Here is a 14050-nt window from a genome sequence, read left to right as displayed (position 1 = left end):
CATTTGTAAAGTGAGGGATTACCTTTATAATCCTTAGTATATCCCTTTAGTTTGAAAGGATACCACAATTGTTAAAGAATATCTATGAAGTTAACAGATACTAAGCACTCAATAAATAGAAGTCATTTAGTAATAAAAGTGATAGTATGCTCTTTGAAACAGTATCTCTTTGAAGCAGGTGCTTATGTGTCTCGTACTGGTCTTCCGTAAAACTATAAATTAGGTCAACTTTGTCTTTTAGACTTCTTGCTAACCTTTACAGTGCTACCTCCTGATTCTGATGGGTTTGTTTGTTTGTTTGTTTGTTTTGCTTTTAGGGCTGCACCTCCAGCATATGGAGGTTCTGAGGCTAGGGGTTGAATCAGAGCTACAGCTGCAGGCCTACACCACAGCTCATGGAAATACCGGATCCCTGACCCACTGAGTGAGGCCAGGGATCGAACCTGAGTCCTCATGGACACTAGTCATACTTGTTTCCGCTGCGCCACAATGGGAACTCCCTGATCCTGATGTTAAAACTGGCCCAGAAAACCTGACAAAAGGGTTATGAGGAAACACTTGCATCTATAGTGAATGAGTTGAAAAATACGTTGTCAAGAATCAAACACTACATAAAGCTTTTAAAGACAGGTTTATTTATATATAAGTGCATGAAATAGAATACAGAAACGTTATTAAAATACTGTATATTACAAATTTTTAATCCAATAAATTCTGTGTAATGACATTTAAGTGCTGGATTCACTTTTAACAGTTGTCCTGTTTGTATCAGTAAAGAGTTCACCCTGTATGTTACAAAGAGGAGAGACACACATGGACCTCAGAAATGGCCCTGGGATTAGACAGTGGATGATGTTAGTTGTGCATCTTTTCTTTAAAGCAATGAGTTGGAACCCAGATCTTATCTTTGCAGACCAACTTTCTATAGTCAAAAATAACTTGCATATGTTTATTGCTGCCCTTTGAAGAAAATGAGTAGTGAAAAATAAAATAAAAATCAACATTTCTAAGGCTAACCTGATGCTTACCACAATTAAAATAATTAAAATCCACTGCAAAATTTATGTTCTCCAGGAAATTATGCTATATACACAATGAGATTTGTACATGAATTGGAAATTAAAAAATTGCTTATATAAAATTAAAAATCAATAGTATACAATATTTACAGCTTGTTAGGTATTATAAATAAACATACTTTTAAAATAACCCTTCAAAATTAAACTGTATTATGTAAACATGCAGTACACATACTCATACAGTGTAGTTTATAGTCTTAACAGAAGGGGGAGAATTGTGTTCACGTAATGTAGGATATTCATCACAAACGCCTTTGTTTTTGTGCGTTATCCCTCCTATGTTTCTTCTGTCTTTAAACTTCACAGTACTTTAAGTATTTCTAGAGTAAAAAAAAAAAAAAGAGAGAGAGAGAGAGAAATTCCCTGATGGTAAACATGTTCCTAAAAGTTACACGAAGTGTCTGCACTTGTGTTACAATACAAAGCTCACACTGTTCACGCTAGAATCTCTAGTTCACAACAAAGCCAAATTGTAAAATCATACATTTAATTTCTTGACTACATTTTCTCTCATTTCAAACTTACTTGGAAAAAAAAAAATCGACAAATACCACATCATGAAAGCAGTTGTCATCTGTAATAGTCAATGGTGAAATAACTGGTTTTTATAAACCACAGGGAGCTAGTTCAATTACGCTCCAGCTCTGAATTCCCAGCAACAGTATACCAAGCCTGAATCTTGCTAAATACACTTTGCAAAAGTATCTTAACTTCCAAGGCACTAAGGCATCATTTAGTTTAGGAAAACTGCAATGTAGTTTATTTACTAAATGATTCATCAGTGGTCTGAGAGTTAACATAATTTGAAAGTGAATTTTTAATACATATCAGGCAAACTATATTTTTGCTATGTTATTTACATACAAACATTTTAGTTGAGTAACTTGAAGATAAAGTTGATCCCCTTGCTCTAGAATGACTGGAGTCAGGAGTTAGTACTTTATGGTAGAATCCTATGAATTTTACCAAGTTATATGACTAAAATGAAAAATATTGTGTAATTTTATAATTGTTCATCTAAATGTGCAGAGCCTGTGTGTGCATGTGTGTGTTTGGGAGAGGGCCAGAACTTCAAAAAATTCCTCCATCATAAATTAATCTGATATTATGAATACTAAGAAAGTGTCAATAATCAGACTATCAACTCATCCAGTATTAAAAGTTAATCATTTTTTACTACTATTCAAACCAGTGCCTCTATTTTGCCTTCAATGGAGAAAACTTTAAAATGTTCTTTCCCAAAGACACTTTGTGATGATACAGAAATACTTTAATTTAAAAACAAGGGAAACTTTCACCATCAATAGTACTATCAGGTTGTCATTCATTTATATAGGGCTCTGAAAAAAGTGATGATTTTTAGAAATTACCAATATATAATATGTTTAGGAGAAAAAGTATTACATCTATGGAGATTATGCATTATAGTTCCTCTATGTATGTATGTTACACTGCTTTCCAGCTTCAGTTACATATCTAAATACAGTCCGCAAAAGGGGTCGGTCATGTCACCACTGAGTGGAGAGGTATGTCACCACCCAAGTGAAGGACAGATATAATCTAAAACAAACACGTAGGGGGTCCATGCTCCCCTGACTTACTTAGAGTATTTAATTTTCAGCAAGATTGTGACTGTGTAGCCATAAGGTGTTAAAACATTCTCTTCTAAACCAGCACTTCTGATTCTATCAACAAACTGTACATCTGTTTCACCTATACCATACGACATCTGTATGGAAAGGGGAAGAATATTTTTAAGAAACTGCTAAATTACTTCTCAAAATCAGGAAAAGGTTATTACGTAAGTTCACCACATGTGCCATGAATGTAAAGAATGTGAAAACGAGTCCGCTGAACTCCGGGGAGGAAACAGTGACAGTTCATAGCTCAGTGCACTCAGAAATTTGGGTGTTTCCACTAATCTAATAACATAGTAACTGGTACATGTTCACATTTACTGAAAATACTTTATAAAGCATTACTTCCTCTAAACAAACCCACAGATATGTTTTTAGGTAACTTGGGCAACCTCCTCAAAAGCATTACATTGCCTACACCGATGTACAGTGGAGATCCCTAAGTGAGAAGGGCAAACCTACCACTAAATGCACAAAAATGTAATACTGTTTCAGAATGCTTTGTGGTACAGTTTAGTCTCACACAGAAGGAAGACACCGCATTCTGTAAACATGCAGTAAACCTACTCACACAGTGTAGTTCACAGTTTTAACAGAAGGGAAATTGTGTCCGCATAACGCAGGGTGCTTCATCAAGTGTGTCTGTATTTGTGTGTGTTACCCTCCAACGTTTCTTCCTGTCTTTAACCTTCCCTCTGCAATTAAAAGCTATGTGTTTGAAATTTTTTTTATCATTTTTAAATCAAATAATGTCCTGTAGGGTTCTCCACTCTAATATGTTACCAAAAGGACAGCACAATAAGGGAAATTACTAGTCAATTTTTACCACTGAGATTCTCACCCCCCATTATTAAAAGAAATAACCATTTACCCAGCTACCCAAATGTTGCCAAGCTTTTCTGCAATCTAGGTCACCAGAATTTCTTCAGAAACTTTCCACATTCTTCACATCTTGAAAAATAGAAAGCAACTCTTTGAAGAATTCTACGACTTTCTGAGAGAAACGTGTAGTTTGAGAATATTTCAGAAAGTACTTTAGCATTTGTTACTTCTTGAATTAAAAATGGGCATAAATTAAAAATGAAAGTATTTCTAAGTTAAAAACAAGCAGACAACAAGTAGGGCTTACGCAGCACATTTGGTCCATGGAGGGAAGGACGTGGTGGACACTGCAGCCCAACTCTGTTCTCCCACAGAAGTGGCGCTATACCGTGAAGCGGAAGACTGGGCGGTGGAACAGAGGCGGACAGAGGGAGGAGACGCTTCTCCATCCCTAAAGCAAGGATGATACGTTGAGGAGTGCAGATTCAATGCCTGTTGGCCGAATGAATCCAAAAGAAGCAAGCAGGATAAGATAACGGGCAAATCCTGGCTGCTTCTCCCTTTTCCAACTTTAAGGAGAGGTAAACAACCTGCCACTGAATCTCACTTGCCCTGGCCGCTTCCATCACAACTAATTCCCAGAAGTGCCTTTAGATAAATAACTGTTGATTAAAAAAATAAAGAGGTAGAGAGGAGGTTATAGAAGCAACATTGTAAGAGAATTCCTTCTTAAAATATATGTAGGGAAAACGTGGAAATGGAAGAAAAGAGATGAATTTTACAAAATGATGTATTCAACTGGTATTGCAAAGTGCAGGGTTTTTTTTTTAAATTATAATGACTATTATTTACTGTTAACTATTTAGTCATCTCTTAGTATCCACAGGCGATTGATCCCAGGATCCTAGCAGATATCAAAGTTCGAGGATGCTCAAGGCCCTTATAGAAAAGGTGTCCTATTTGCATGTAACCTACATATGTCCTCCCACATACTTTAAATCATCTCTTAATAGTCTATATAATGTAAATGCTATGTAAATACTGTAAATACAATGTAAATGCTATGTGAATAGCTGCCTGCATGGGGCAAATTCACATTTTGCCTTTTGGAACTTGCTTTCTGAATATTTCAATCCAAAGTTGGCTGAATACCTGAATGTGAACTGCTAATGTGGAGTTCTGACTACACTGCCATTCCTAAGTGAGAAGGGCTGGATTGAAATCCATGTCACTGGTATTCTCTTCACTATATCACAGCGATGATATCTGTTACTAAAATTCCATTTGGTGAAAAAACTGAGAAAAACCAGATTAGGGTGGGGGGAGAAACAAGACAAACTCTCAGCTAGAAGCAAAATGTTCTCCTAACTCTTTTAGGATTTAAGTCATCTCAGTAGCTCTTGGTGGACTCAAGGGCAGGAATCCCATATTGGCCATCCTTGTAATTACTATAGAAAATACCAGGTACCGCATTTGAACATAATAGATCCATCAAAAATGTTTACAGAATCAAATGAGATGACATGTAAGTGCCAGCTTGGGAACACTGACATGGCAAGCCCCACTCTCCTCGTCTAAATTAGAGGTTATTGTGAGACCTTTTCCAAAACATTTAAAATTATTCCTGTTCCTTACATCACAAATATATGATACACAGGGCAGCTCATTTCTTTATTTCTCACTTAAAATACAAACAAAACACTCACGTTTGGGGGGCAGTGGAAATGTAGGTTGCAAATACTAAGGAAGTATATTGGGTTACAAACTATAACACTGTTTAGTAAACACTAAGATCTAAAGTAAAAATAATTAACTTGCGAGCACTGAATATGGCCACTATTTAGGTCTTTCCTCATTCTAGGCAACCGGTGGAATTGTCCATGGGGCAGCTTATTTGCATCTTCTTCATTTAAAAGTTTTAAACATTACTTGTAGCTTAGATGAGGCCCCCTGACTAACTCTGATCTATGGACATTTCTAACCAGTTTGTGTTAACTAATTAATAATAATTAGTTTGTACACACAAGAGTCTCTTCTTTGGGGAACTGATTTCATTGTCAGTGATATTTTATTAAGCATTTTTTAAAATAATTAAGTGTAAACTGCAGAGGATTCTCCCCTTCCCTCTTGCATTTATCACAAAGAAAATTTAATTCTAAATCACATACAAATTATAAGAAGGTTTAACAAACCCAAAACACCAATAAGGGCCTTTGTCATATCACAGATAAGGATGTCTAGTACTACTAAACCAAGAAAAATTTTCCCAAATTTAAAAATCTCAAGCTTCCTCAAACCTCTTTAAAAGATCATTCAACTGAGCAAATACATCAAATTCTCCACTACAACATAAATGTGTTCATTGAACAAAAGCTTTCCAATTAGACTGTATTCATATATAGCAGCTTTATATATATGTATATAATGATATATATGTGTGTAGATATATATCATTACAATTTCTTGTCTCTATAGGAAAACCACTGTTTTAAAATATCATCACAGAAACAGCTTTTAAGACATTTCATCAATTCACACTATTCAACTGCATTTCAAAACATCAGAAAAGTAACAGTTGCACAAAATTCCAATGGAAATAACTAAAAACAGCAAAGAAACCAAAAATTCCCTCCAAAGTTAAAAGCACAAACGGCACACACGGACACACACACACACACACTTCATACATAAAGCAACCTGATAATGAGAGAATTGCAGGACAGTCCTCAAACTGATCCACCTCCTTAGATTTCCATTCCAGAGTGAAAGCAGGAGTTTAAATCTCTTTGGTCCATGCAGCCCTACACTTAACGTGTCCAAGATATTTTCTGGCTAATTTCAAATTTTGAACCACGTGTTCCATGTTACTTTATCGTGATAACTTTCAATAACCATGTGTTAAATATCCATTTCGTAGCTCTGAAAAAATTTCAACATGGTATTGGTAATTTCTCCTAAAGAAAACGAACCCTTTACTGACAAAATAACCAAAGTAAAGGAAGAACATGATTCAGGTCTAACAAAAGGAAAAATCGAATTGACTTGGAAGATTTATGCCTAAATTTAATTTAGGAAAACATCCCGAATATAAAAAACACATGAAAATAATTCCAGGCTTGTACATAATTTTAAAAGAATCAATTTTAAGGTTTACTTCAAAAATCTCTAAGAATACATAGTTGCTTCTTGACTTTTTGGAAAAAAAAAATTTCCAAGCCCACCTCACCCGCCAGCCCCACCCAGCTGGCTTCCATACTAGTGAAATACCTCCAACTCTTCATCACTGAGGTTTTGATATATTCTGCTTTTTGGTGAAGAAAAGGTACTGTAGGTAACAAAGGTCTAAATCTGAATGGGACCAAAGAGAAACTCAGTTTTTACCAAATTAGATCATAAAACAGTGAGGTTAGGTGGAGCATGCAAGTTATTTTGTGGATTGTCCTTAACTTCACATTTTCTGCAGTTGGCTCTTCCTTTGAGTTGGCATATATATATATAACTGTATCTGGTATTTAAAAAAGAAAGCTCAGTAAGAGACAAATTCAACTAGGTTCTGTGTTTCCCTTGCTTCTTGCACTCTTAAAAACAACTGCATTTTGCTAAAACCTCTGAAAATGCTAAGGACTTTTTCATTCTAATAAAATGTCATCACAGATTCTAGTAAACTTAAATAACTGCATAAATCAAAAGCTGACAAGTGAAATGAATCACTCAAATATATGTCTAATACTGTACTGATATGCTGAAATTAATTGCCACATTTTAAAATTATTTACTACATTCCCCTTTTACTTAGAGAAATTATGATGTTACCACATACTCAAAGTAAGACAGTTTATTACTCTTCCTATATGACTTACTTGCTACTTATCTACAAATGAGGCTTCTTGTTTTCACAGCCTAATTTAGGCCACTCTTTAAATATAGTTAATACTCCAGAATGAAAGACTGCTTATGTTTTGTCAAAAATCAAGATATATGCAACAAGTAATATAATCCCACTGAGATACTAGTTATAAAGATGTTTTCTCCATGAGATACATGGCAAAAACTTTCTTCAGAAGGGTCAAGAATGCAACATGCATTTCATACTTCTTTTCTCACAAAATTTATAAGAAAAATTTCAAATTATATTTTTATGACACACAAACTACAACCAATGTGTGTGACCCATAAAGGTTTTTAGTTCATGTCAATAGAATGTTTGAGGGAAACTATTAAAACTGTTATTTAAGTGAGTGAGAAGGATGCTCCCTACAGATCTACTTTGAGTCCTTAAAAGAGTTTAGCAGTTTTTCCATTAAGTATTATTTTCCAAGTAAATTAAATAATAATAATGCCTAATTCATATGAAAGCCCTAAATCCCAGAAACATTCAACATTAAAAATCAAATACTTTGTCTCACACTGATTCAGTATTCAGCACTCATACGGGATTTAGCATCACAAAACAGAAATCTCACGATATCACCTGGATTCATGTCAAATGTGTTCACAGCACTCGTCTACATTTACACTTGCAAATTTCACATGATCAATGTTAAAAAAAAAAAAGAAGAGTTTGGCACATATATCAATTCTTCAAAATGTCCCTGTAACTTAACACAACACTGTGCACAACGATGAGTCAACACCAATGTTAACCTGATTGGCAGCTGAACAAGGTGCTTTTGCTTGTAGCTTCACGGGTGTGATGCGCCTGGCCTGGGACGGAGGCACGTAAGGTGCAGTGCGGTAGTGCAATCACTGGAACACCAGAGGGCAGTCTTCCCACGCAGCGCAAGGCCTCAGGTTTCGACCTGCTCTTTCCACATTCTTGCACAATTTCATTCCCACTTGTTGACAATGCTGTTTTCAGAGAATCTGTACATTTGTTTCCTTAAGTGAAGTAAGACAGTCCCACAGAAACCTCAGAGTGTGGCGAGGATCCTTGAAAAGGAGATGATTAATGTCAGTACGGTCTGTCCAACGCCCCACACCAGCGCTTCCAAGGGGGCCATGTTCTTCCCGGCCACTCGGTAAATGCCGGCCACCGCTGCGCCTGCACGGAAAGAGGGCGGGCAGGTCACACGGGCGCTCGTGCTGGGACACGCGGCGCGGCTGTAACTCAGGGTCTCCTGCCATCTCAGCCAAACACGGTACGTCACCCATTATTCTCGTTTTACAATTTTCTATGACTTTCCATGTGGTTGGTAAGTTACCCTCTACCATACCACATTTACCCACAAAACTGGCAACAGGCTTTATAGTCAACTGAAAAATACATATTTACAGCATATCCTGCTTGCCTGACACCAAAAAATGTTCATAAAAATGAATCATTCGGTATTACAATCCCTCAGCTTTGGGGATAATTGGTCATATCCTCAAATTTTAGAACTGGATAATGTTCTCCAATTTTTTGAAGATCATAGCCTTTGTTATCAGAAATTATGTTTGTTTGGGGTTTTTTGTCTTTTGTCTTTTCTAGGGCCGCACTCGTGGCATATGGAGGTTCCCAGGCTAGGGGTGGAATCAGAGCTGTAGCCACCAGCCTGTACCAGAGCCAAAGCGAAGCGGGATCCGAGCCACATCTGCGACTTACACCACAGCTCATGGCAACGCCAGATCCTTAACCCACTGAGCAAGGCCAGGGATTGAACCCGCAACCTTGTGGTTCCTAGTCAGATGTGTTAACCACTGAGCCACGACGGAAACTCCTGTTATCAGAAATTATGTTAAACCTAAGAAATACTGTTTTTACTTTGGATTTACCCTACATTTCCATGACTATTTTCAATTTAAAAAATGACAAACTGGCCTCTATTTCTCCAACAGTAAGCTTTGAAAATGATCCCACAAGTAAAAAATCTAAGCTCAGGCTGCCTGGGAAGTACCAAATTTGTTAATTCAAACAAATTATAAAAGGTTAAGAGCATGGCTTTTGGAGTACTAATTAGTACCTGTGTTACTCTGAGCAGTCACTTAACCTCTCTGTGCTTTATTCCCTCCACTGTAAAATGGGTGGGTATGAAGATTAAGAGGTAATACTTGGAAAGTACTTTAAATAGTGTCTGATCTAAGTTTAAGTACTCCAAATTTTGGTTAGCAGTCATGGCAGTAGTAAATGGTAAAGGTTATCGCCAATCAGTGGCTCACCATTCAGTAAGTGGTGTGGACAACTGGTAGCCATTTGGAAGAAATAAATTTAGGTCCCTACTTCACACAATTCCTCAAAGTAAGTTTCAGATGGGTTAAAATACTAGATGTTATAAATAAATAAATTAAATAAATAAATAAAATGGATTTCACTTTGGAAGGCTGAACTGTCTGAAGAAAACCTAACAAAACCACTAAATAAGCTATTTTTCTTCAAAATCTTTCAAGAAACATAGGATAAAATCTTCAAGCCTATAATGATGAGGGAAGAAAAGTGAATAAAAAAGAAAGGAAAACCACTGTAAAACTCCGGAGTTTCCACAATCAAGGGAGACATTTATGGTGTTATACAGAAAACAAAACTAACTACAGTCTTCCAGTGGATGATCAAGAACCAGTCTGTAAGTGACACCTTCCCTCCACAAGAAGCAGATCAAAGCAGTGCCCACTGCACTGCACCACCTCGCAGCCCAGAAGCACTAGTCAGAAAAGACTGTTCCGTGGAACTCCATCTCAAAGATCTGAAAGAAAACAATTTTGTGTGTCTAGTAAGTGATTTTGGAAATACTGCTATTAAATACTGAGCGGGTATGATGGAGTATTGAAATATATGTAGATCATAAAAATAACAACCAATTCCCAGGTACCATCATCCAAATGAAAACAACATTCCTATTTAATTTGAGGTTCCCAGGGACCCTCCCCAATCATGTCCCATTCCCTCCTGAATTTGCTTTTTATCATTCCTTTGCTTTTCTTCAGCTTTACCACCTGCCTGTATCCTAAAATACTTATTTTTAAATAAATTATTTTTATATAAATTGATATGGTAAGTTTTTTGGAATTTTTGGCTATTATGTCTAAAAATTATTCATGTTGTGTACAACTATAATTCATACATTTCCACTGTTGTATAGAATTCCAAGTGTGAATAAACCACAACTTACTTAGCTAGTCTGCCGTGGATGACATTCGTTTCCACTCCTAAACGGTGACAAACCTGCTTCTGTGAATGTCCTTGTCACACGATCCCTGGCACACCCCCAAACAAGAGTTTACGTGAGTAAAAGCTGAATGTTATATACATTTTCAACTTTACTAGGTAATGCCACTTTTTTCCAAAGAAATTGTACCAATTTATATTCCAGTTACTCCATTTACTCAGAAGCAGCTGATATCTTTAAAAAACTTCTTTTGGCGTTCTCTTATGGTGCAGCAGGTTAAGGATCTGGCATTGTCACTGCAGTGGCTTGGGTCACTACTATGACATGGGTTCAGTCCCTGGTCCAGGAACTACCACATGCCATGGGTGTGGACAAAAAAGTGGATTCTTTTGTCAATCTGGTGGGTAAGAGATGTTATCTCTGTAATTAGTTTGCATTTCCCTGATTTTTAATGTCATTGAGCTTTTCCTCACATATGCTTCACATGTGGCCATTAGGGTTTCTACTTCTGTGAAATGCTTGTCAAATTTTTTGTCCCTTTGTCTACTGGATAGCCATTTTCTTATTGGACTCATAGGATTTTTTAAAATACAGTTTGGATATTAATGTTTTTACTTTTCTATAAGCTAACAAATATCTTCCCCAGTGTGTGCTTTAGTTTTCACTCTCATTAAGGTGTATTTTGCTGAGCCATAGCCCATTGAAAGAGTATAAATACTGGGTCCTTATTTTCTTGGGGGAATAGAAGGCTATGATATGCAAGAGTGAAGAGGGCAGAAGTATAATAGGCGCTTGGAATAAATAACACTCGTTTGGAGCTGCCGCTATGAACAATGACGGAAGGTCTCAGTCAGAACGAAGGAAAGGTCCCCCCAGTATTAAGGTGTGGGAGACACTCGCACAGCCAACGAAGTGGAGAGAGCCCCTCTGCTGACCGGAGTGGCAGGAGAGTAACAGATTTAAACTTGCAAGGACAAGAGTAACTAGGAGAGGAGTCACCAGTGTACGGAAGATGTCAATACACAGCAACATAAGTGCCCACAGAGAGCTGTACGAAGAAAAAGTGATTTGCTCGCCCTCCATATTCCTGAGAGAGGGCAAGTATAAAGGTTAAGGCAGACTGAGTTCTAACAGTGTTGATTCTCGGTTTGTGTAGTTAGATCAGGGATCAGCCCATTATGACCCACAGGGCCAATCTGAACCCCCACAACATCCAAGCTAAGAATGGTTTTTACATTTTTAAATGGTTTTTTAAAAATTCAAAAAAAATAATATTCCATGAAAATTATATGAGGGAATTCCCTTGTGGGTTTGGGTTATAGTGTCACTGCAGCAGCCTGGATCACTGCTGTGGTGCATGTTCGATCCCCAGCCCGGGAACTTCCACATGCTGCAGGTGCAGCCAAAAAAATTATATGAAATTCAAATATTTTTTGTCTTTTGGGGGCCACACTCATGGCATATGGGGGTTCCCAGGCAAGGGATCAAATCAGAGCTATATCGGCCAGCCTATACCACAGCCAAAGCAAAGTGATATCCGAGCCATGTCTGTGACCTACACCACAGCTCACAGCAATGCCGGATCCTTAACCCAAGGAGCCAGACCAGGGATCTAACTCAGGGATACTAGTTTGGCTCGTTAACTGCTGAGTCATGATGAGAACACCTTATTTATGGACACTGCTTATTTAGTGTCCATAAATAATGTTTTATTGACATGCAGCCATAGCCATTTCTGATAATGAACTATCTTTGCATTCCTAGGATAACATTCTTAAGGTAAATGAACCTATACTTTTCCGTTCTTCTGTAGTCTTCATCTTCTTAGCAACAGCATTACTGTGGGCCAGCAAATACGCTGTACACAGCTTTTAATCTTTCTACTGTCTGCAGTAATTTGGATAAAAGCGGAACTACTTCTTGAAAATCTGTAAACCTCATTTGAGTCTGAACTTCTTTTTGGGAGGAGGGAGCTTCAAAATTTCAATTGTTTAAAAATACTACATTATTCATATTTTCTATTTCCTCTTTTTGCCAATTTTGACAATTGATATTTAGGAATATACAACTGTTTTACAGAACTGTTATTTTTATGGCCACACCTGCAGCCTATGGAAGTTCCCAGGCCAAGAATTGAAACTGAACTGCAGCTGCACCCTATTCCATAGCTGCAGCAGTGCTGGACCCTTTTAACCCACTGTGCTGGCCAGGGTTCGAATCTGAACCTCCACAGCGACTCAAGCCATTGCAGTTGGATTCTTAACCCACTGCGCCACAGTACAAACTCCAAAACTCTTATTTTCATAATTCTTTATTCTACCTTTATTATTGAATCTGTAGTTATTTCTTCTGTTTTGTATCATATTTCACTTTTCTGTTTTAACTATTCTAGAGTTAAGGCAGCAATCTATTTACCTTATTATCCTTCCAGAAAACCAGTTTCTTGCTTTGTTATTAATCTTTCATAAACCCAACTTAAACCTTAACAGCAGGAGTTCCTGTTGTGGCTCAGAAGGTCAACGACCGAATGTTGTCTCGTGAGGATGTGGATTTGATCTCTGACTTGTTCAGTGGGTTAAGGATCCAGGGTTGCCACAAGATGCAGTATAGGTTGCAGATGTGGCTCAGATCCAGTGTTGTGGCTGTGGCATAGGCCGCAGTTGCAGCTCTGATTTGATGCCTAGTGCAGGAACTCTTCACATGCTGCAGGTGCGACCATAAAAAGGAAAAAAAATTAAAAACAGCATTTTTCCATACCAATAAAACTAATAATGTAAACAAAAAAGGTACCATATACAACAACTATAACATAATAATTTAGGAATTAACTTAATCAAATATACAATCCTTCTATTGAGAAAAACATTCTTAAACTCTACCAGAAGACATAGAAGATAATCTCAACAAATGGAGATACATGTTCTTAAGTGGAATAGTTTAGTATGACAATCTTCCTAAATTAACCTCTACATTCAGTCAGATCCCCACAAAAATCATAATCATACTTTTTGAGAAACTCAGTAGATGTATTTTAAAATTTACATGAAAAAGTAAAAGTCCACAAATGGTTATGTTAACTTTGAGAAAGAAAACAAATGAGAGGGATCTTGCTTACTAGAGGTTAAGAAATACTACAAAACAATAAAAGCAAAAAGTGAGGCATTTATGCAAGAATAGATAAAAAGACTAACAAATCAGAACAGAGTTCAGAGATAAGAACATACCTTAAGAATATACCTTAGGGGAGTTCCCGTTGTGGCTCAGTGGTTGGTGAACCAGACTAGCATCCATGAGGACGCGGGTTCGATCCCTAGCCTTGCTCAGTGGATTAAGGATCTGGTGTTGCTGTGAGCTGTGGTGTAGGTCGCAGATGCAGCTCAGATCCTGTGTTGGTGTAGCTGTGGTGTAGGCCAACAGCTGCAGCTCCGAT

At 37.2% G+C, this 14050-nt stretch overlaps 1 protein-coding gene across 4 annotated transcripts in view; it reads right to left on the bottom strand.

The window, feature by feature from the left end:
• Positions 613-14050, bottom strand: part of TMEM170B (transmembrane protein 170B) — a 38574-nt gene continuing 25136 nt past the window's right edge. The window contains exons 3-4 of one of the 4 annotated variants that reach the window (XR_002346303.1): positions 10624-10708; positions 8455-8579 (exon numbers count right to left, since the gene is read on the bottom strand). Coding sequence is in view for 2 of the 4 variants with exons in the window: in XM_003482132.4 (XP_003482180.2) it covers positions 8449-8579 (131 nt within the window). In the remaining 2 variants the exon portion in view is untranslated. Of the gene's footprint in view, positions 8580-9138; positions 10198-10623; positions 10709-14050 lie in introns of those variants that run through there. The other 3 variants (XR_002346304.1, XM_003482132.4, XM_021100188.1) reach the window with 3 other exon arrangements.

This window comes from Sus scrofa, chromosome 7, assembly GCF_000003025.6.
Source record: "Sus scrofa isolate TJ Tabasco breed Duroc chromosome 7, Sscrofa11.1, whole genome shotgun sequence".
In the NCBI taxonomy this organism is placed as follows: domain Eukaryota; kingdom Metazoa; phylum Chordata; class Mammalia; order Artiodactyla; family Suidae; genus Sus; species Sus scrofa.
Note: the sequence above shows the minus strand (reverse complement) of the source record. Positions and strands in the feature narration are given on the sequence as shown.